The sequence below is a fragment of the Delphinapterus leucas genome, chromosome 14 (genome assembly GCF_059928025.1).
Source record: "Delphinapterus leucas isolate spDelLeu-1000000601 "Yukka" chromosome 14, BTC_Dleu_Yukka2, whole genome shotgun sequence".
NCBI lineage: Eukaryota > Metazoa > Chordata > Mammalia > Artiodactyla > Monodontidae > Delphinapterus > Delphinapterus leucas.
Genome location: NC_143142.1, coordinates 85,618,966 through 85,643,954, shown reverse-complemented (window position 1 = coordinate 85,643,954; position 24,989 = coordinate 85,618,966). Strand labels below are relative to the sequence as shown.

Below are 24,989 nucleotides of genomic sequence, written 5' to 3'. Positions count from 1 at the left end.
AGCAGGAATCCTGTGAGTCTTTAATATGCTGTTCATTATGCGTCTGAGGAAGGCAGTGCAATACAGAGAGTGTTTCTCAAACTGACTTGACCACAGAAACATTTTCCAAGGCTGAGCTAACAACACCGCTTGAAGTCTGTGACTGGCGAAATCAGAACACCACGTTAGCCGTACACGTTGCTCGTCCTCCCACGCGTTTTCTGCACGGCTGCAGTGAGTGCTGGTGGAGATCCTTTCCGCTGTTATCTTGCCACTCTTTTTATACTGGACCTTTGAAATAAACAGAGTCCCCACTCCAGCTTTTCATTTCTACAAACCTACGTCCTTACCGCACAGAGTGTTAGTCTCTCCTTTTCCGTTCACTAGCTAATTTAGCAAAGTGAAATGATGTGAAACCAGGAAAGGCACGTGGACGAGAGGCCTTCTGAAGAAAAGGATCTTTAATAAAGTTGAGGCAAGTGCAGCCTGCCCCTCCTGCTAAGTCCAAGCAGTCACTGGAATCGTAGTTGTAGGGGAGGCTAAGGAGGGCAGAGAGGCGCACAGAGACGCTCACCAGGGCCTCAACTACACGCAGGTGTGTGCTTACCGAGCTCTGGCTTGAAACAGCTACAAATAATACTGCTTTACAATTGAAGATATAAATATATGTAGTAGTTTACTGTAGCTTTACTAGTTGAAAGCTTTTCAAACCTAAAGTTATATAAGTAAAATTTTTACCGAACCAAAAATACATTTCACAACATTTCTGAGTCTGGGCCACACTTGATTTTACTTGGGACAATCTTATAATGTCAAAGAGACAAAAAAAAATTAAAAGGCTGGATTTAAAATACCCACAGCTTCTGCACACATGAGTAAGAGCACAGTTCACTGGGGAGGTGTGCAGACCTGATCACAATAATTCACTACATGCCCACAGACTCCCTTGGTCTATTAGGGGCACGGGAGGGGCTGCGATAAAATTTTAAATACTTCTCAAGTGGCTGAAAGGAGAGTGCATCCCTCACACCTGGTATACTGGAGGGGCCTGGCCAGCAAGCCACCAGGATTAGAGTGAGGAGGTGTGGCAAATAATAAGACAGAAAGTTTATTTTCCGGCCACAGGAAACAGTGAACTTCCCTGTCTTTGAAAGGCTCTTGAAAGGCTCTTTCTCTGGCTCTAAGTTTATTCCTTACAAAGCTCTCTGAGTTAAGTGTATACTTAGAGTAGATTTAAAATGCATACTTTATTTTGTAAAATTGAGTCCTATCAAGGAGCGTTTAAACCTTTTATAACTGTAAAGTTTTGCGATCACTTTTGAAGAAACTTAAGAGAATTACTGATTATGAGGGGCCATCGAATTTATTTAATAATCTACGTCCATTTTTACAGAAATGCTCCAGGTAATCCATTTAACAATCATAACTGGTTCATTTCAGTCACTGCGCACAGTGCTTCCCTTTGTCCCTTGTAAGTCTCTCAAACGTCTTATTTTAAAGGAATATACAGTACTCCCGGAAGACATTTTCCCATTTCTATTCTCTTCGACTCCTGCGAGCCCTTGTTCTGTGTGATAAGGCAATCTCCTCCGGGATCGGGGCTGTGTAGTTTCGCACCACGAGTGACAAGGACTCGACTTGAATAACTGCTGTGCGCAGGTTGTAATTATGTCAGCTGGAGTGTTGAACAAGGGGACTGATTAATGTGTGCCCCGGCCCAGGCACAGTCCCTATCAAAACCTCTGCGCAGGCCAGCAGTGGGGACGGGTTAAAGCAGAAAGACAAAGCACGCTGTATCGTCCATGATGGATGAATTGCTCCAACAGTCTTCAGGCAGATGTTCCAGGACAGTATAATATACAATTACTCTGCCTTATCACTTTCCCAGGGACAATAAAGCTTCCTCCTTCTGTAGTTCATGTGAGTGAAGGCAAAATTCGTTTTACTTTTACAGCACCGACTCACTTATCATGGTACCTTGATTGTGCTTTTACAGCTAAAGCAGACATAGCTTCCAGTTTTCAACTAAAAAAGAAAAAAGAATATAACTGGAGCCTTGCTCTGAATCTCTTTTACATCAGAACCCACAACATTTTAGAAGACTGTTGTGTTAAAAATGGATGCAAGGAAGGTAATATGTGTGTGTGCGTGTGTAGTTAAAAACAAGTACACATAACAAGAGGTAGGATTTGGATTCTGTAATCATTACATTCATAACGTCATTTTCACAGGCTATCCAGAAATCATTAATTGAAAGGAACATATAATTAATTTATATATATATATATATATATATATATATATATACACGCTGATATCGTCCATATATTTCCCAGGCACATAGCTCCTTGAGTCTGAGGGTACATTTCCAATGACACACTTATTCACTGCCATTCCTAGGTGGTGTCTTTGAGAGCCTTCTTCCTTAAGAAAGCTGTGTTAGCAGAGAGAGAAAGGAAGCTGCCCCACCTGTTTCAATAACACCTTGCAGCCAATGCTAAAATGAACCTACCTCAGGGGCGCTGTGGTGAGTATTTCTACTACCTTTATTTGCACTCATGGAAATGGTGCCAAAAATTTGTTACACGGTGTACAGAACTATCTCAATTTGCAAAGGGAAATGTGCTTTTCATTTTTAAAGTTGAGAAACAAGCTAAAACCAAAATCTGAGAGGCAGCCATAACCGTCTTGTGGTAACCGTAATTTATAATGAAACAAAGCAGCAAAACTTCCAATAGAATCAAAGGAAATCCATACAAAATGCTAGTGAATGCGAAAGAAAAGCATACATCAACCTGTGGGGCAATATATATGACTTATTTCCACTTTTTAGTGGTTTAGTACAACTGACAGCAACGCTCAGCAGTTATAATATACCTTAAGTCATGAAAACAAATCACATACCCTACCTCACCCTAAGGAGTGATATATTTGCTTTCTCTTTTCATACTATACACACACTAACTCCAGCACCCACATGGTCCTTATTATTAACGTTTCTCTTGGTAGGACCATTCCAGTAGCGTATATGTTTCTAGAAATATGGCAATTTGAAGAAGGCAGGGGTCAATCTAAAACAGTGAAACAGAAGTTTTAGTACAAATGGACACAAGACGTATAATCAAAGCTGTGACTGGTCAAAGAGTTATACCATACCTATAATTATTTGGAAGAAGTCACGCAAATGAAAGGTAGGTAAAACAAACAGCAAGGGTTGTACATATATATGGGGGTCAGGTGTCATCACGATAAACGTCTGTGAGTTTCCACTGGCTTATGATGTCACTAGAGGGGCCCATGAGATTTACTGGCCTTAGAAAAACCCTAAGACATTAGCAAAAATTGTTTAGAATAAGTCATAGAAAAGATGTCACACTTTAAAAGATTACATTTAAGATGAGTGTTTGTTAAGTGATTGCCCTGAATTTTTTGCTAGTGCCAAGCAAATTTTTGAATTATGTATAACAGTTAAAGTAGTACAATATTTTGTGGAAGTAAATTCCTCATAGAAAGCAAATAAAATTCCAATGTTTGAATGTGTATGTAGGGAGGGCAGAACAGTCCCATTACACAGTCTCTATGTTCTTTGATTCAAAACTCTGAACACAACAAAGGTAAAAGTTGGTGCTACGCAGTATTCCCAAACTGTGGGAGGGTAAAGATTCAGAGGTTTGAAGCTGTAGCTCTCCATCTCGAGAGGTCCCAAGGTGGGAACAGGGAGGCACTGCTGATTCTTCAAAATCGTTAGCAGCGCCCCTGACGCGTCACAGAACCCTCACCTGACATGCACCACCTGAGCCCTTAGGTGAAAGCACTGTTCAACTTCATTATTTCAGCTGGCTCTTTCACCTCCGCCTGTAAGCATTTTAGTAAAATTTTAAAAGCAATCTTAAGCAAACAGATGAAAACAAACACACAAATACAATGTGCATCCAGCTCTCTGCGCATGCAGCTATCCCAACTCCCCAAGCGTTTTCAGGAAGCAGCCTTCAAGACACTCCTTTCAAGACCAGCTAGCAAGTATCCTCACCACGTCTTCACCTCTGACCCCTCGCGTGCTTTCTGTTCCTACCCCTGTGCTAGGACCGGGCTTCCCCAGAGAACCCATGCCGTCTGGGTGGCTGCGGCGGGTGCACTGCCCTGAGTGCTGCCTGCCTGCTGCCCAGAGGTCCTTTCCATATCAGGAGGCTACTTCTCAGTCTCTCTGACACTTCTCTTTGCCCCTCTGCTTTTTCGTCTTCCGCATTTTCCAAGGGAAACGCCAATCGCATCAATGCTTTCAAGTTCCACATACACCAGCACTGACCTACACATTTACTGGCACGTTTCCATGTGGATGTCCACGGGCACTTCAAAGTCAATGCATCCAACCCACACACATCGTCATTTTGCTAAAGGGATCTCTCCTCCGGGAGTGAGGACCTGGTAAATGGCACCGCTGCTCACTCAGCAGCCCTAGCCTAGGCATCTAAAGGATGGCATGCATCTTTCTGTCACCCTGTCCCCAAATGCATCCATTTGGTCACCGTGTTCATTCATTCTACCTCCTAACAAGCACTGGAATCAGCCTCTCTCTCTATCCTTCGTGGCTACTGCGTTACTCTATTTAGGATTAGTCACTTATTTCTGCCTGCACCTTTGCAATTGTCCTTTAAATGCTCTCCCAACACCTGCTGTGTCCCTCTCTGCCTCTTCATTTGTACTGCGTCAGTGATTACTGCAAAGCAAAATATGAATATGTCAGTTCCCTCCTTAAAATTCTCCACTGGCTACGCACTGCCTTTGGGGTAAAACTCAAACTCCCCGGCATGGACTAAAAGGCCCACAGGACTTCTTGCCCGCCTTCACCACATAATCCCATATGTCCTACAATCCAGGCTGGCCGACATGAGAAGATAACTTAAAATCAAATGAAAAATATAATTTGGGAGTGGAAAGTGGGACAGAATCTTACTTTTAATTAAAATTAAAGCTATCTGAGGTTTTTAGAACAAAACAAACCACTCAAATTTAAGTGTCAACCACGTTTTACCTCAAATAATTCAATCCAAGAGATTAACTGATTTAGTTAAGCATAAGCACCAAAAGTTTACCTCATTCTCTCTGTATGGGAAAATTCTAATTTGTTTTATGACATTTCATTTTCATTTCATATTTCTTAAAAGTTGTAATTTAAAATGAATAAAAACCAAAACAATCAGGAAAGATATAACTGAGTTCAGTTAATCAGCATGATTCAAAACTTAAATAGTGAGAGAACCCCAAACAGTGTCACAACTGATATAAAAGATACAAAATGAGAGAGTAGGGTTGTTTAGCAAGATGCAAACCAAAAGAATTAAGAGTAAGGAACTAAAGTTTAAGGGGTAAGAGGAAGGTTAATATTACGTTAAAATTCCCTGTAGGGAAAAGTATCACATTACATATTATGCATATTATGTTACTGAATAACAGATTCTGGTTTATTTCAAGTACAGCTCACTATGCAGGAAGGAAAGGCACAACACCATTTTCCAAAAAAGGAAAATATTCGGGAATACTTCTTGTTATAGAACTTCTCACAAGCACAGTACTTCTCATAAATAGGAAAAAGTCAACAAAGGGTTTGTGCTACATTCTCTTAATTAAGAAAATAAAGATGTGAAAGTGAGAAAAGATGTAATCTTGTTTTTACAAACATTCTTAACCTAAAGCCAAAACATACACAGGTGCTACCAGGAAGGCAGCATCTTATTCCACTGAAGGGGTCTGAGGTCTAGAAGGCACACTGATAGAGAAGCTGCCTCATACAGACCACTGGGTCCCCACTACCTAAACATTCCAAGTTTTTCTCTCCTTCTCCTTCCTTCTTCCAGTTTTTTACAGGCCCCAGAGAGGCAATACTTCAGAACATACTGAAACAAAGGATCCAAAAACAAAATGAAATAACTAAGATCTTAGCATTCTCACTGAACTAATGACAGGTGGTCAAACTTTTATACACTTCAAAGGTATTATTGTTTCTCTCAACCCCACATCTGACCTTGTGAAACTCAACCATATAACCAGAAGGGTGTGCCTGATGCTCCACTGACTGTTGTTCTAGATAATCCTGGTGATTACAGAGTTTTCCTAATAAGCTACACACTGTAAGAGCCTCTAATGCTGGGAGATATAGATAGTTACATAGTAAAGTGTTTTGTTGTGTGATAATAGCTCTAGTGTCTGAGGAATAACTTATTATGCAAGAGACTATTGCCCCCAAATTTTTTTCATCTCTAAGGCCTTTCTTTCTACCACAATATATACAGATATATCTAACTACCACCCAAGGGACTATCCATAGTAATTCCTTGTAGAAAGACCATCCCCAAAGATAGTGCTGGTCTTTTTATAATGACTGGATTTGGGACTCAACAACAGCAGGTTAAATAAACATGTTTATCTAGATTCTACTTTAAGAGATAGCAAAGGGAATGTATGGTCACTTTGTGTTCAGAATGGCTCTTTTAATTAATCTGTGATCTCAATGACGATTTCAGCTACATCAACAAATAATTTACTTATAGTCATAAACAAATTATCTTAGATTTTTCTCCCTTTTAAAGACATATGAACCAATTTATATTTTTTAATGCTATGGAATCTATTTGTTTTCAAGTCTACAGATTTTTTTTTTTTTTACTTAACCAACTTCTGTAAGATGAAAATTTACCAACAGTAACTAAAGGTCTGACATAAATACTGTGCTATATTAGCACATAGGCTTAAACAAAAATTTTTAAAAGTCTATGTGCTTGGGTGTCTCAGGGCAGAGAAGAAAAGTATGAGTAAAATATGCTACAAATAAACATAACATTAGACATATATGTTATAGAAAATACAAAACTAAATCAAAACCACAATTAGAATTACTGAGATTTTTTTTTGAAATTCACTAATAAAATGATCAGAGAAAATTAGGAGATATTTGTTCAGAAAGAATTCAATTCCTGCTGAAACATAAATGTTAGGAATAAAAAATACACTTACATACAGTACAACTTTCATAATTAGGATAGAAAAACCTGAAAATACAATTATGGTTTTTTTAGGGAACCCCTCAAAAGATCCCATGGAAACTTACCAGAAACATCTACTCCACGTGAAAGATAGTACAACTCCATAAAATACCATCTTGACACCTGCTAGGAGAATCTTCTTAAGCAATACTTATGCAGCCAATGACCAAACACAGTTCCACAAAACAGCCACGATACTGACATCTACCTGTGGCTCACTGAACTGTGTGAGGGTAGCAAGCAGGAAGGGGCCATCTACCAGGACAAGTACTACAAACATACAACAGACACATCTGCCTCCCAGAAGAAACTGACCACAAAGGGAGGAAAGCCTTGGAATCATCATTATCCCAAGAAAAGTTTGCAAAGTAACTGGGCTTCGAGACTTTCAAACTAACCTTTCAGCCTAGGACATCTGCTTTTTATTCCATTAACTGGATTAGCAGTTAAAATAGAGTGGAATATAAACAGATAACAAACAGACTTGATACTAATGAAATAATATTGACTGGTATGTTTTATTTATTTATTTTTGGGTGAGAATATTTAAGTTCTACTCTCTTAGCTAATTTCCAGTATTCAAAACAGTTCATCAGTGATAGTCACCATGTAGTACATTAGCTCTTCAGACCTTACTCATAACTGAAAGTTTGTATCCTTTTACCAACCTCTCCCTGTTTCCCCCACTCCCTGGCAACTACTCTTCCGCTCTCTGTTTCTATGAGTTTGACCGTTTTGTTGTTGTTGTTGTTGTTGTTTTCGTTTTTTTTAAGATTCCACACATAAGTGATATCATGCAATATTAGGCTTTCTCTGTCTGGCTTACTTCACTGACAAAATGTTTTGAATTTAAATTTCGTTCTGATATAACTAGGCTTGTGGCATCAATCAAATTGCTTCAAATATAAATTAATATTAGACATTTTCATTTGATTATTTTTATGCAGTGTCATTACTCTTCAAGAACTTCAAAATCACCCAAAATAAATGAATGCTACCTTTGATTCTTCAGAAAAAGAAATGTGTGCTGTTCATTTCCTTATGTATAATTTCACTTCTCTCTCAGTATATATGATGTTCTGATACAAAGACAAAATCTGTTTTTTCTCCTTGTTATTATTCAGGGCGAACTCAAGTTTGATCCATCTATTGCTTCTCCTGCTACAACCTGTGAACCTGCACAGGAAGCCAAAGGAAAACAGGAACCCTCAGGGGAGATCATCCACAGGGAGGAAATTATCCCCTGCAGAGTCAGTCCCCAAGTCAGGATGCTGCTGAAACAATGGAAGACAGAACAATGATCCCATCCTATACTGAGGCCTTAGTGCCTTATTATTCAGTAAAGCCTAATAAACATAAAATGTTTATACAGCAAAATTATGTAAAAAGGCATACTATTATCTAAGACCTGAAAAAGTTTTCGTAACTGAGACACTTTATAGAAATATGTATTTGAGAAATTAATACAAACTTTAAAGGGAAATAAAGATTTATTATAATTTTTTTATCATTACATCTTAAAACTATCCTAAAAATGCTTCCAGCATCATGTAAAGTTAAGACAGAATTCAATTAAATTAAAAGTATTCTTTGACAAAAATTTTCTAGGATACATACACACACACACACACACATTTCAAATGCTTGTGACAAACGCTAAATTTTACCTAGTCTCGTCGTATGTGTAAAAACTTACCAAATTTGATTATAAGAAATACTAAACAAAATATTTAGAAGAGTGATAAAAGAGGTGTTGGGGAATATCACAAAAAGTACATTTTTTGTTGAGACTCCACTACTTGGGTCAAAGGGTAAATCAAATATTCTTAGCCTCCCCTCATCTAAAAGGAATGAAAACCCTTCTTGAGATCAAAACCTAGTGCATTAATGATTCTATGAAATACACTGGCCAAGAGCTAAGTAAACCATCAAGTAAGGAAAAGAATCAGAGTGTATTTCCAAGTTCAGCAAAACAATGGGGGTAAATCTTTAATATGAGGCAGGATTTATCAATTTTATTCCTCAGCTCTATGATATGTCATATTTCTAACTGGAGTTATAATTTCAAATAATAAAAAAAGAATAGTGAATAAAATGAAAAGTAGAACAGTAAAAACAACTTTTTAAAAGAGTGTGTGTAACATTGGCAGCACTAAGGCAATTACGCAGTTGAGCAAAAATCTCAGTCTTAAGGAACAATGAAGGTATTCCAAGATCAATAATAGGGATGCAATAAATAAATGATCAAACTGCATACTTTGGGCTGAATTTTAGTTTTCTTTGATTTACTAAATGACATTTGAAGTGTCATGTAAGATTATCCTTCATATTTTTAATACTGCAAGTAGAATTTTGTGTTACTTTTCATGACTTATCAGTGGTTTACTGTTTAATATGCATTTATTAACCTTAAAAAATGGAAGCCAATGAGAAGGTGAGTTTCACGTAAAAGAAAGCCCAATTACAGCCAACTTTAGGGCAAGTCATCTAATCTCTTGTGAAAGCCAGTGTCATCAGTGGAACAGAGTGCAGCTTGATATTTAATAAACTCCATGGGGAAATAAAGATTTACATTATTAGAAAGGGTACTTACTATAACATATTGAAGTTTTTTCTATTTCTCTCCTTAATAGAGAAGTGACAATTAAAACATAACAAAAAATAAAAGTATAGAAAAATGTTAGATTGTTTCCATTTTAAGGTAGGAAAAAATCTAAAGAATTTGCTGCATAAATAATATGGTAGGACAGCGTGCTATGAATCTAAATTTATGCTTCAAAATTATAATGAATACTAATTAATAGTGAAAAAGTTTTGGAGCAATGATGGAATATACTGATCTATAATGGATTCGAATTTTGGATATCTTAGACAGTAAAAGCTTAGGAAAAGGGTACACGTTTACATCTAAACAGAATGAGATGTCACTGCCTAAATTAATAATGCAAACTTGAAAAATAGCCCCAGGTTCAAAAGACCAATTATAAAATTCTTTTGTAAACAAATCTATATTCACATTTTTCATGAATAATTATAACTACTAAAATTTCTCCACTAATGTTTATAAATTTATAAAATGAAAAATATATTTTCAAATGAAATTTAAATAATACTTCAGTTTCTAATGATGGTAATTTACCTGCAAATAAGTGTTAATAATGACAACAACAGGAATATTCTACAGGAATAATGTTTATCTATTTATATTAAGCAGACAAAAATCTAAATATGAAAAAAGTATTTAAATATTTTAAGCAAGAAAATATTATGGAAGAATACTGATAAGACAAATATGACCATATTTTCTCAGGAAATATGTGATCATCTTATACATACTTTTATTCTACAGAAATCATACCTACTCCAATTTCTTTATCTTGTGAAAGAAGATACTTTGTTGTTGTAAGGTAGATATGGTAAGCATTTTGTTCTTCCCATGCTATGCAACCAAAACAATCTTTATGAACTTAACTACCTGCTCATTTAAAAATCTTATTCTCCTCAACAAGAAAACGAAGGTATCCATTGAAAATTCTACATTTCATTCATAGTCACTAACTTTAGGAGTGTTCATCTATTTGGAAGTTTTTCATACTCCTGGTCAAGTTAACTTGTCTTTTGTTCATTAGTAAAAGCAAACCCAACCTTGTATATACGCAGAATGACAAAACTGTCCCGTGAACAGAAAGTGTTCAAACTATTTATTTTCAATAATATTCAAATTATTAAAAAGGCTTAAATAAAGATAAAATCACCCTTTTATCAAGGACTTTAAGCATTTCAACAGGAAATGTGATAGCAAACACTAGATGTTTGCCGGTGATCCTGAGTATTAATTCATAGGAGAGTGACAACAGTCTTAGAAAACACCAGCTCCTTTTCACGACAGTGCCTCACAGAGGTCTGATACGGACGGGATCCAGCTGGATGCAACGCACCGCTCAACGGACGTGATGCTACTTCAAGGTGATAACTTGGATAGGGGACAAGTAACACGACCTCGACCTTCGCAAAAGTATAATACAATTTCAAGCCCTGAAAACCTGAAATACTTAGAAATATGTTCATGCAAACAGAGACTTGAGTGTACCAAAACACAGTACTGATCAGCCAAACAAAATTCACATCCCAATCTTTGTAGTAGTACTATTAATAGCCTTAAGTCATACTTCTATGAATTTCTTCCAAAAAAATCATGGACACACACAGAGATTTTAGGTAAAAGTATTTTTGGAGTAAAAACCTGAAAATGGCAGAAATGTCTAAAAATTTAATAAAGTTATTATTGTTTAACAATCTAACTAGAGGCCATGCAAGTATTAAAATTACATTGAAGAAAAGAGTGGTTTTCAAACTAGGCCTTTTGAAACTCTAAGGTATTTCAGTCATTATCTAACAATTGATTTGGGTTTTTTTTTTTTTAACAACTTCAAAAACTGTAAAAAAAAAAAAAAATCCATCATGGCATGTATTATAATTTTCAGACACTAAAGACCTTCAAGGCACTGATACTCTTGCATTACCTCACTGAACAGTATCTTGAGGTTTGTCAGGTCAAGTAAAGCCTACAACCATCTGAAGTCCTAACCTGAGACGAGAGTGAAAACAAGGGCTGATGTGCACAGCCAAGCTCTGGATAAGTGATCTAGTGCGTTCCTCACCGCACGTCAGCAGTGTTCCTGAAGTTCGTACCCAAATCATTTGTCTTTTGTAAATGAGGAAGAGGCTGAACGGCTGCAGTGAGCCTCAAGAGCCTGAGCTCCTGACGACCCGCCCCTGCTGAGCGCTCCCTGCAAAGTCATAAACTGGACACCAAGGCTAATCCAACAGCAACTGTTAGCAAGAACTCCCCCCATTTGAAAACTTTTTGCTTGTCAAACAGTCTTATATGATATTCGTTAGTGTTATAATAAGTGACTTACAGGCTGTACCTCTGAAATCTGTAACTGGTAGACACCACTTTTATCTATTTTATACATGGGGTCTGTACAAGATCTTGTTTGAAGTAACAGTTCTACGACTTAAAAATTATAGTTTGAGAACCACAGTTACACAGGATTAATGACATAAGGTGGTTATACAATTTGTTAAGTGTGAAAAATAAAATTTATAATGAAAGAAACCACCAAAAAAAACAATGATTCAAAACAGGCATAAAGTACAGACTGAAAGAATATAATCCTAACAGCTAAGAGAGATAATTAAGGGAAATTTTTATAAATTTGTAATTGTTTTCCTGTGTTTTGCAGGGAAGGCAACTACAGTATGACCTCTAACAAGGAAAAAGAGCATTCAATAACGTTTGTTGTTTAAAGAATTCGTACTATCAGCTCCTCAGAATTTCTATGTCTACCTCTAATTGGATCACCATTTTATTAAATCTCAAAGAAACACCAATCTAGTGTTAGGCAAAGACAGAACTGAGAAAATGTGGAACGAATGAATAATTGATGAATGAAATATACCCGTAATATGTCTGTACTATTAGATGACCTTCAACATAAAACTTAATGCAATAATGAGGATAATAATAGAGATTATGGCAATATATTTACTGAACGCACAGGCTATATCCACAGGAATACAAAAATCTATTTTTCAATGAAGGCTTCAGGTTTAAGGTATATATTCTGATATGTAACAAAGGCAGGCTGCACTGAAGAACTACCCTCAACGTTTCCACATCTTCATGCACAACAGGGCCCATGAGACCTTCAGCCCCACAGTTGGGCTGATCAAGGCTGATCCCTCAGCTGCCTGCGCATCGCATGGTGTCTCAGAGACCACAGTGAGCTCTGAAGTTATGCTCACAGGCCCCCACACACACAGCGTGATCGAGCTGCAACCTACAGCCGCCTTTCATTTTCCACCAGGCCCGGGATATGCGGACCTTGTCACAGAGTAAAACAGGCTCATTCGCCACTCCTGCTTCTCTGCCCCCGTGCTTTGCGGCCTCTGTGAAGTCACTCTGCAACCTGGCAGATGTCACTTAGCCGCTGTGGCCTCCACGAGTGGACGGAGCACTCATGACCTCCAACATGCTCTCAGCACAGAAATGCCACGCTGTACCATCACCTCCCTGCATCCTCACAGAACGCACATGTGACTGAAAGCTGCCCATCTTTTAAGCCATGGCTGACAGGCTTTCTCCTCTAGCAGGACTGATCTGGTTCCTTCTCTTTGCACTCCCCTGGCGTTTTTAAATACCACTGACATCTGTATTAGAAATATTTACTAACACTACCATTACAAGCCACCCATTATGCTACAATATCCTTAAAGGCAGGAAGCATTTTTTACATTATCTTCATTGTCTAAATGAGTGACTCACTCATAGTAGATGAGATGCCATATGCATTGAATAACTGATTCACTGGATGGTTCCTTACAGTCACTTGAAAGTCAGGTGCATCAATGGATTATAAAACCTAAATGTGGGACTTCCCTGGTGGAGCACTGGTTAAGAATCCGCCTGCCAATGCAGGGGACACGGGTTCGAGCCCTGGTCCTGGAAGATCCCACATGCCTCGGAGCAACTGAGCCCATGCGCCACAACTACTGAGCCCACGTGCTGCAACTACTGAAACCCGCAGGCCTAGAGACCGTGCTCTGCAACAAGAGAAGCCACCGCAATGAGAAGCACACGCACCACAACGAAGAGCAGCCCCCGGTCTCCACAACTGGAGAAAGCCGCCACGCAGCAACGAAGACCCAACGCAGCCAAAAAAAAAAACAAAACCTAAACGTTAAGATTGTAAAAAACGGAAAAATGTTTTACATCGTTTAAAACGGTCACCAAAATTAGGTGGTGTAATAAACTCCCACTCCCAATACATGAATCATGCTTTAAATCAGGCTAGTTCACGTTACTCAAAAACACAATTCGTTTATGGTGAGTTTAACAGGATTTTCACCCACCATGATGACCCACTTGATTCCACTTGCTTCATAATGGATCGTTACCTGTAGTCACACCAGGGGCACCTGTAGGGCTTCTCTCCTGTGTGTACCCGCTTATGCCGCGTCAGATGAGATTGGGTCGTGGAGGCAAAGTTACACTCATCACATTTAAAAGGTTTTTCTCCTGAAAATATATCAAGAGGAGTTGCAGGTGAATAATTACAAATATTGGAAATGAAGGGCTTAATCTGTTATTAACAATTAAAAAGACACTCATTTCCATGAAATTTTAAGACTACACATACTTAGGATGTTTGAATATTTATTCACAGATTGAGAAAGTTAGAAGATACCATTGATTTTTATTTCTCTATGAGAACAGAAGCAAGATATACATTTTGCGGTTCACATGTAACTTATACACACAGGATTCTAAATTATCTAATCTAAATAGAAACACACAGTGAAGCACTCATCCAGATAAAAACATAAATATCAAGTTTGGTTTAGCACTGTATTTTGAGTCATTTAACAAACTGTTAGATTAGGGCCATTATAAAAATCTCAGTGAGGTTAAAACCACGGAAAAGTATGTAACAAAGATATACTTTAAATACACAGTGTAAAACTTATTAAAATCTTAAAGTTAAATATGAAGGAAAAAAATAAAACCAAGCGATAAATTGACAGCAATTTAAAAAGTGTTAGAAGTAAAGAGAAATTGTAATTCACTAAGTTGAGTAAAAGGTAAAGAGGCCTCAAAGAAACATCTGAAATAATATTTAACAGCCCTGTAAATTCCATCTCCCCAGTGTAGATACACCTGATCTCTCTGCACATACAGCTCACCCATGTGCTGGTTCAAGGACCTACCCAGGACTCACGGCCCTCTGATCAATACCTTTCTCTCCTTCACACACAAACTCAAAGAAATCAGGTCTGACTGGTTTTTAATTTCACTAGCTGTACTGGCTGGTGAGCACCTGAGATGGGGTGATTTAATTTTAATTGATGTAAATTTAAAAACTGATACTGAATTCACCTGTTGAAAAAATGTTTAAGTCTAGAACAGCTTGGGAAAGAGAATCTACTTTTTGACATGTAAATTTTATCAAACCTAAATACAGATCATGAATTACAGATAAAATATTTGGCCTCTGTATTGAGATGTGCTGGAAGTGCAAAATACACACCAAATTTTAAAGTCCTGGGGGTGGCGGGGGGAGAATAAAATATTGGTAATAATGTTATATTGACTTCATGTTGAAATGATAATAAATTGTATGTATTTGTTTGAATTATCTATTTATAAAAAATAACTTCACCTATTACTTTTTCCTTTTTTTAATGTGGTTACCAGGCAACTTAAAATGATATGTGTATAGCTCACATTACATGTGAACTAGAGAAAACCTCACCACCTCTTCCTCAAAACACAGTTGTGATATACAGAAATACTCTTGTCAAGAGACATTTTTCCTGAGAAAGTTTACACATAGGACGGATTAATTTTACATATGTAACTCCACTTGTTGCTTATTTCCCATGTTTTTGTAATAGTGTTATAAGTATACTAACATATAGAAAATGAGGGATGAAATATCTTGGTTTAAAATTACATCTATTCAGCTAGCAACAAAACTATGTCTGCCCTGAAAATCAGAACGTTTAGAAATTTGTCCTACATTCTCTAAGCCTGTTTATATGGCCTTGCCCATTAACTGCAGTAATATTTACTGAATGCATACACATCTCATCTGATGGCATTTTATCTGTCATTGCAGCCCAGGGCAGCAGTTAGAAGAAACCAAAAGGACTTCAGTCCCAGTCCAGGTTTTGCCATATTTCACTCCCTACCTGGTAACCCCCTGAACAAGATCAGGAGGATAATACACAGAACATGGAGATAACTGGGAGGATTAAAGCAGACAAGGCATAGGTAAGATACTTAGGAGCGTGCCCAATAACCAGTGCTTCATCATTATGGGGACAGGACTGCCTAAACACTGGAAACTGCAAACTACTCTCACAAAGATAAAAGAAGCAGCACACAAATGGCTCTCATCAAGAGCTCATAACCAATAACAAAGTAAAAACCTATAATATACATAAAATAATTAATGGCTTCGCAAAGTTAGTGAACTTGACATAGAGGCATCATTTAACAGATCCTACCAGGAAATATTTGACTTATTCTTGTAAAAAGAAGACCGTATACACAGCAGAGTAAAAATCTTGGAGTTGAGAGGGGGTTTTGTCTCTTTTAGCCATTTCCCATATACTACACCTCAATCAAGTGGTCACCCAGAGTCAGCCTAAATAACTCTTTGTTCTCAGTTTCTAAACTGCTGGTTTATAGACAGCTCAGTTGTACTGAACTGACTTATACAAAAAAATAACTTTCACGATGATGGCAGGTTTTGCTTTTATTTGAGGGATAAGACATGATCTTCGAATTGCGTAGAGTTAAATAAAATCACGCAATCTCTTCACATTTGACACGGGAATATTCTGTCATAGAAACATATAAACCTTCATACACAAGCATATCTGAAAACTTCCTCATTCATTATAAAGACTGAATTGCTCATTAAATTCAATTAAGAGTATCTTAACTGTACACCAATGTCAAAGAATAGTTCACATGGAAAACAGAAACACAAAGGGAAGCACTCACCTGGATGAAAACACTCATTATTAATTACTTCAGTGACTTGACATCACCTGTCTAGACCTGACACAGGAGGCAGAATGGAGCTCTTACCACGATCAAAGTAACGAACATAAGCACCACCACAGAGGTATCCCTGTGCCCTGTCTTTCTTCTGCTCGTTCCATCCCCAAGCAAATGTTCATTGCTTTCTTTCGCTATGTATTAGCTAATACTTTCTAGAAATGTACACACATGGAAGCAGGCGGTATGTACTTCTCTTCTGTCTGGCCTGTTTCTCCCAGCTTTATTTTGTGCTTCACTCCCATTGCTCCAGGTGTAAATACGTGATGTATTTTTGCTGCCGAGTTGTAGAGTAGTATTCATTACGTGAATGTCACGTGTATCCATTGCTATGGCAGGTACATACGTCACTTCGTGAGAAACTGCCAAACTGTTTTCCGAAGTGGTTTGACCATTTTATACTCCTACTAGCTGTGCTCCAGAGTTCCCACTGCTCCAAGCATCACCAACATGCAGTGTGCTTAGTGCTTTACGCCTGAATTTCTCTAATGATCATTTGAGGACACTTTCATGTGCTTATGTGCCATGCATTTATATTCTTTGGTGAAGTACCTGTTCAAATATTTTGACCCTTTTTTAGTTGGTTGGTTTCTTAAAACTGTGTTCTGAGAGCACTTTATATATTACAGATACAAATCCTTTATAAGAGTCATGATATATACATATTCTTTCCAGTCTGTGGTTTGTCTTTTCATTCTCTTCACAGTGTCTTTTGAAGAAAAATTAATAATTTACAAAGTTTTCAAGTTCTCCATTTATAATTTTTCAAGTTATGATTCTTTTCATTTATGAATCAGGCTTTTGATGTGCTGGTATCTAAGAAATCTTTGATAATCCGTGATCACAAAGATTTTTCCCCTAAATTTTCTTTTAGAATTTATATAGTTTTAAGTTTTATATTTAGATTGAGTTCATTTTTGTATATGACATGATATACGGATCAAAATTTATTTTGATTGCATATGGATAGCCAATTGTTCCAGCATTATGTATTGAAAAGATTAAAGTGCCTTTGCTCTTCTGTCAAAGCTCAGTTGACCATGTAGGTGTGGGCTGTTTTGTAATCTCTATTCCATTCCATTGAGGTATTTGTTTACCTTGATGAAAACACCAGAATGACTTGATTATTAAAGCTTTCTAATAAGTCATGAAGTCAGGTTGTGTAAGTCAAGTTCGTTCATCATTCTCAAAGTTGTTTGATATTTCACTGTTGCATTTCCATATGAATTTTAAAATCAGCTTGTCAGTTTCTTTAAAAAAAAAAAGCTTGAGGGATTTGAAATGATCAATGTGAGAGGAAATAAAATCTTAACAACATTGAGTCTTCCAATCCATGAACATGGGATATCGCTCTATTTAGGTCTTCTTTAATTTCTCTTGGCAATATTTTAAAGTTTCCAATGAAGAGGTTTTGCACATCCTCTGTTAAATCTGTCTCTAAAGGTTGTTCCTTGGTCAAAAACAATGGACAGATATATGCATGAGTCTATTCTGCTCCCTTGATCTATCTGGAAATCTTTATGCCAATACAATACTGACATGACTATTGAAACTATATACTAAGACTTCAAATTAGGTAGCTTGAATCTTCCACTTTTAATATCATGAATCTAAGGGGTCAAACAATTTAAAGATTTTTTTCGTTAAGCAAATTCACAAATATATTCTGACGTCTCCTTATTCCATTCAAACAAAGTGCTTGAAAGTACGTTGGCATCAGACTCACTGCTAACTGGCTTATTCTTTTAGCCTTGGTAGACATCGTTAATCTATCCATTTTTCATGGATCTGGCAGGAATCTAGAGGGGTAACATTATGGAGTCATTGTCTGAGTCAGTGGTATAAATAAAAGGTCATCCAAGCTCCTCAACGTTAAGTTTCTTGGTGAGAAGGTTTAACATAAACACTTAAAAAATATGGTAAATGTATCAATCTTATTTCATTTAAACTTTTATGGCATTTTTATGTGACACAATTTAAACTTAAAAAAAACACTTTTAAAGAATGTCATTTAGATTCTCTATAACTCTAATAATTTGAAGTTCATGTCAAGCTGACATTGTATCGCAATAAACTATCAATTGTCATTTCATGCTTAACTTGAAAACACAACAGATTAAACTATGTAGTCTTAAGAAATTGTGAAAAATCTATAGGCTGACAGAGAAAAAATATAATGCTACCAAGGTATGCTACATACTAAGCTACAACCACTAAGTAAAGGAAGGCTCAAGCATGTCTGGGCCCTTGATGGAAAAGAACTCTGTGTCAACTTACACAGACTACAGTTTATTCAATCTGTGCATAATAGTTAATTTGTAACTCAATTCTGTTACATGTTCAATACTATTGTTTGAATATGTTCACCGGTATCTCTTTTTTATCCAGAAACAATCATTTCTTCGGGAAATTTCAGGTAATTTCTTCAGGAAAATACACTTCAGAAATACAGAAGTAGCTCTTGTTTGTTAGTCTCAACATATAGCAAAATAAATCGATAAATAAATAACTTCTAGATTGTTAAATGTGAAAGAAAATCTTAAAAATGCTAAACAAGAATTTCAGTTTCCTAATATTTGTTAACTGCATGAAATGAGATAGGTGCTACGTGAGGAGGTGTACACACTTACTAAGGAAAAATTTTTGATGGAGTGATCAAACTGATTTGGTGCATTGGGAACAGTCCTGAATTCTTTGTCATTCTAAAGCCAGAAGGATGAGTAAACCTATGAGTGAGATAGTAACTACCCTTGAATAATGCTATCTGTAAGTCAACAGGGCTGCCTGCATACATCCTGCTGGTGAAATTTCCTTTCTGCCTGTTTCCCTCACATAAGAGTATACAGTAGTTTAAATTGTGTTCTTCATACTTTCCTTTTCAAGCGGTAATATTGGCGAAAATAACCACTGAGGAATATTCTGCACCTGAGGTCCCCGTGACAGAAGAGTAAAAGGAAGCCGGAGGAGGGACACCAACACCGGCATGGATTATGGACAGAGAGAGGTGCCCTTTGTGTGTCAACAATCTGTCAGACGGGCCACCCCTTCTCCTGGAAGCTCGCACCGCATTCCTTTGGGCGGGCTGGTGGTCATTAAGCCGGCCAAGGCTCTTCAACTACATGTGAGGATTTGCTCCTGTGCCCTTGAATCAAGGGTCTCTGACAGGTGACCCTTTTACCAGATAAAAGTAAATCTTGAAGTGGAAGATGTTTTGTGTCAGCCCCCTAGACAGTCTGTATTGCACTGGGGAATTATTTACGCCATTTGGAACACTTTTGATACCTATCCCTTTGCTAGCTGATTGTAGTTTGGGTGGGCACTCTGTAGTAGAAAGGTAAACCATGTCAAAGAGGAATACATCAGAAAAACACAGATTTCAAATGAGCCAAACAAATCTGGCCTTGAAAAAAAAAAAAAGTTATGTGTTGCTTAAATATTATAAATCCAGCATAAACGCAAAGGGCCTAGACTGAGTTGTACTAAGCTGTTTGGCTTAGTACTGTTTGGCTAAGCTGTTCGAACTGACTGTGGTATTAAAGAATCATGTTTGATTTGTGCCACAGAGGCAGATAAATGCCAAAAAGACAGATGCCTCTGTCTGTGAGACATTGTCCTATATGGTATACAGTTAATAGCAAAGTAATAAGGAGCCTCTGGACCTGACATAAAATATAAAGTTGTGCCTGCTCGATGCAGGTTCATGATCGATCACCTGTAAACGCCTGTGATCACAGCATTACCGGCCCCTCAGCAGCGGGAAGAGGGAGCACGGCCACACTGCCAACGGCGGCACCAGGGAGTCTGCTGACGCCCAGGGCCATGCCAGGGCGACACCATCTGCATGGCAACAGTTCGGGCATCAATAAACTGAAACATGAAGAATCAGAAAACCCCACGTGAACACACTTTACCACACATATTCCCAACTTGTCCAACATAGTAGCCAAGGATGACCGCCATCCACTGGGCTCTTCTGCCATCTCTTACACCTAAACTGTAAATCACTGGATTAAAAAAAAAAAAATGTGATCACAGGTTGCTACTACAAACTTAAAATAGAGTTTTATGTTTACCAAGTTTGAGTTTTCAACATTATATTAACATTGGATATTTCTTGGCTCAATAATATATTAACATTGGATATTTCTTGACTCAACAATTATTATTATTTCTATATTTACCACATATAGAAATTTGAATCATATAAACTTAAGAATCCAAAAGGAATGGCTAGCATTAATTCTCACTGATCTTATAAATACGATAATGGGCATTAAAGCTCCTTGTAGCTAAGCGTTAAATACAGCATATCAAGAATCAAACTGTACCATAAACAACATATTTCATGTACTCTACGTTTATGCCATTTTGAGTATAACTGCCAAACTCAACTATTCTCATGGAACGCAAGTAAAAGTCTAACAATGAGTTACAAATTCTGTTACCATATGATTTATCATCTAAACTAGAGCACTTTTTAGGGTTAAAAAGTTGGTTCTATTAATAGTTACAAGGAACATCACCAAAAATCAGCACTGTCCCAGACATATGTAATTCAGAAGTTAAAGTAATTACTTATAAGACCTATTACAGCATATCAATAGGTAATCAACTTTAATAGATGGTTAAAACTTTTCATCCTTATGTGTTCCTAACCAAGGCATCTAGTTTATTTTGTTGAATCACCAAGAATGCCCATCATGGAAAAAAAAAGGATTCTCTTCAATGTCCTTATCTGCTTAACTCGCCTCTTCACTGCTTTCCATCCTTTTTTTGTTTTTAAAGATTTTTTTTTTTTTGATGTGGACCATTTTTAAAGTCTTTATTGAATCTGTTACAATATTGCTTCTGTTTTATGTTTTGGTTTTTCGGCTGTGAGGCATGTGGGCTCCTAGCTCCCAGGCCAGGAATCGAACCCGCACCCCCTGCATTGGAAGGCGAAGTCTTAACCACTGGACCACCAGGGAAGTCCCGACTGCCTTCCATTCTTAATCGCAAAAATACCTGAAGCTGCAGTGAGCTACAACCACATCTACTTGGTTCCAACCCGCAGAGGGATTGCTGGCTAGAGAGTCAGGTGGTTCCGGAGGCTGAGACAAAGATGGGAAGGCAGGGCTGCTGGTAAGCAGGTGAGAAGCAGCTAAAAGGTGGCGTGAGCAGGGAAGGAGACGGGGAGGGACTGACTGAGAGGAAGGCAGGTCCCCCAGCTTCACCACAGCTCATGGGCCACTCCCAAGGCAGGGCTCTGCCGCAGAGAAGCAGCTGGTATGTCTGCACACAGAAGGCCAGACCCTGTTCTCCCCCTGCTTGACACGACTTTACAGGACACCTGATCCGTAAGACACGCAGCAGGCTTACTTTATAAATACGTAAAAGCAGACGCATTAAAATCTTGTATTATTCAAGCACAATTTTCAGTAGACCCTCAAGTGCACAGAGTTTACAAAAATCGAAAAGACAGGCAATCCAGGGCCAAGAACGAATGCGGGGGGCCCCCCTGGACTGGCTGCCTGCTGAGCAGCAGGCTGAGGGCCGGGTGGCTGGACTGACCTGTATGCTGCCTGCGGTGCTTGGTGAGGGCATGCCGGGTCCCGCCAGCAAAGCCACACAGGTCACACAGGAACGACTTCTCGCCTGTTGCAACAATAAACAGATGAGGGACTGCGGAGGTCACAGATCATTAAAACATATCTATCAAGGCTTTCAGGGTTACTAATTCCTCCAATCAAATGTTTCCATGTAAATATGTCAAATGGGAATGAAATTACCACTGCGGTTTATTGACTGTGATAAAATCTGAAAAGCACCACTGAACATAATTACATACTTGTCAGACCCATAAAAATTAGCTTTATTATCAATGGAATGGTTTTGTACAACTTCATTTCTGGTAGATGTCTTCCAGATGGGGCTGCTTTATGCACTTGAACAGTTTTTATGCATATCCTGATTTTTTACAATTCCCATACATCTGGACTTTCTGAGCTGACTAAAGATTGCTTGGAACTGTTAATATACAGTATACATGATTCTGCTTAAATAAAACATACTGAATTTTCTAACAACTGAAGGATATTGAATCGGTTTCACCTGATTCTATCAGCATCTTCTTTAATAACTTCCTCCTTAACAATATGAATTGAACAGTTTCCCTGAATATACTGAAGACCCCAAGTAACGATAAAATCTACATTTACTCAACTCAGCGCTGTTTATGTTCCTCAAACTTCCATGGCACAAAAAAAGGAGGTCTAGGGATTGCTAAAGAAATTGTATAAAAACTCCTATCATTCATCTTTAGTGATAACTCTTGACTGGAAAACTCTGCAACAATTAGAGTCAGATTTGGCAGACTTTGTTAAAAATGTTTAAATGCTCATTTTTAAAAACATTTTTACACAAGCTAACATTCTGCCCTACAGTTTATAAATGCAATCTCTCTCTATTCTACAGCATATTTGGCCAATAAGTGCTGACACCTAGACAGTTTATCCCATAAGGCTCCTAAAGAAGAGAAAAGGAGAATAAAAATGCTAACACCTTGGAGAGAGTCAGTGAAATTATAAAATACTTTTCAAAAATAAAACAAATCATTTTATCTATCTTTATCTACTTTATTCATGTGAATGTTTAATGCAACAAGTCTTTCAAGGGTTTTTGCTCACGTCAGCCTGCTTTGTTCTAAAATGTTTAGGTGTCTTACAATAGAAATTTAGCTTGAGGTGTTGTGGAAATGGTAATTGCCTTTTTAAGGTTAGAAAAAATAGTAAATATAGGAAGGCAGAGTAGCTACCGTAATCAGAAAGAGTCTTCCCTTTACCTGAGAGCAATACTAGCTTCTCTAATTTAAATGAACATATATTAATAAAGAGAGTTTTAACCAAATTATGTTTAATCTTATTTCCCAATGGTACGTTAAAATGTTCATTATTATCATTTATAAAATAAAGCTGAATTTAAGTATTTTTCCTATCTTTACTTCCCTATTTTGGGGTTAAGTTCATTCCGTGGCATCATTATATCAATACAGAAAAAAAGAATAGAGTAGATGGGCTGTGAAGAATAAAGTTTAATTGCAATCGCTCATTTAATTATTTAATCAATTTGAAATATAAATCTTTCTAACTAGCTGTATTATCAATTAAATAACACTGAAAGTGGACTTTTTTTAAAATCCCCAAAGATAATTTGCTCGTTAATATTAACATACTATTCTGTGTTGAGACAAAATTGTTCTCTACAATTTATTCATCACCACAGCTTTGTGGGCATTAACCCCTTCGAGTGTGCGGAAATGTGTGTACTGTGGTCCACACATGCACACACAAGCTCACACACACCTACGCATCTGGTGGTATGTGGCAGAGAAGAGACTGGTGCTATGCTACCCAGCCAGCAAAACACCTGATGAGGAAAGAGTATCCTTACTATTTCTGGACTCAAGCAGACTATGATTCCTTTCCCTCGTTTATGAACTTCTTTGCAATCTATATCTTTCTTGTAAGATATAAACATTAACAGACAAGACAAATCCTAATGAAATTTATATTTTTTACAGGTATATGTGCTGCATGTAATGAAATTTACATTTTTACAGGTATATGTGCTGCATGTATATACTAAGTTTTATTCCCTTTCCTATTTTAAGATATGTATAGGCACAAAGACAAAATTATCAATTTTCCATGTGATTTGGTTCTAGATATATTAGTGACCTTGATTTTTTGACGCGCAGGATTTTTATCTAGGATGTTAGTCTGCAATGTATTGTATGTCATATTTACCTTGGTGGCTTGATTTGTTTGTCACTCTAAATTCAATTTTCACTTGCCCTTTTTTTTTTTTCTTTTCCAAGGGGGTAGGGGGAGTTAGGGTTGGATAGTGGGCAATTGAGTATTTTTCAAGAAAAAAAATTTTAAGAAAAAACTAAATGTAATATACTCAATAAAAAGGGGGTTCACTTAACATGCCATATTTATATGAGAGCAGAGCTATAATAGGAGACTTTTCTTAACAACTTGAATTAGTTTCAAGTGTGCCATTTTGCTTTCAAATGTAGAAAGACACGGAAACCAATCCTTTATTTTCTATTAGAAAACAGCCACTGTCCCCTATCTCTCATTATGGTGCAGACTACAAGACCTAACAACAAAAATCCATATTATTGATCCAGCCAAGTCTCCACAATTATTCTTTAGAAGGAAACGCCAACGATAAATTACATCTGCACTGGCTTTTCATCTGCTGTTCGATATAAGTGATCTTTCAGGGCAGGCTGGAGACCTTAAATCGTCAACGCCCTTGTCAAGGAAGCTAAGGAGGCCTGGGCTTCCCAC

General features: G+C 37.4%; 1 protein-coding gene across 4 annotated transcripts in view; it reads right to left on the bottom strand.

The window, feature by feature from the left end:
* The window catches only part of ZNF407 (zinc finger protein 407), a 422,449-nt gene that overhangs the window by 155,204 nt on the left and 242,256 nt on the right, over positions 1-24,989 (bottom strand). For 3 of the 4 annotated variants that reach the window (XR_016387665.1, XM_022560021.3, XM_089895324.1), the window contains exons 6-7: positions 22,204-22,287; positions 13,983-14,103 (exon numbers count right to left, since the gene is read on the bottom strand). Coding sequence is in view for 3 of the 4 variants with exons in the window: in XM_022560021.3 (XP_022415729.2) it covers positions 13,983-14,103; positions 22,204-22,287 (205 nt within the window). In the remaining variant the exon portion in view is untranslated. Of the gene's footprint in view, positions 1-13,982; positions 14,104-22,199; positions 22,288-24,989 lie in introns of all 4 variants that reach the window. The other variant, XM_089895325.1, reaches the window with a different exon arrangement.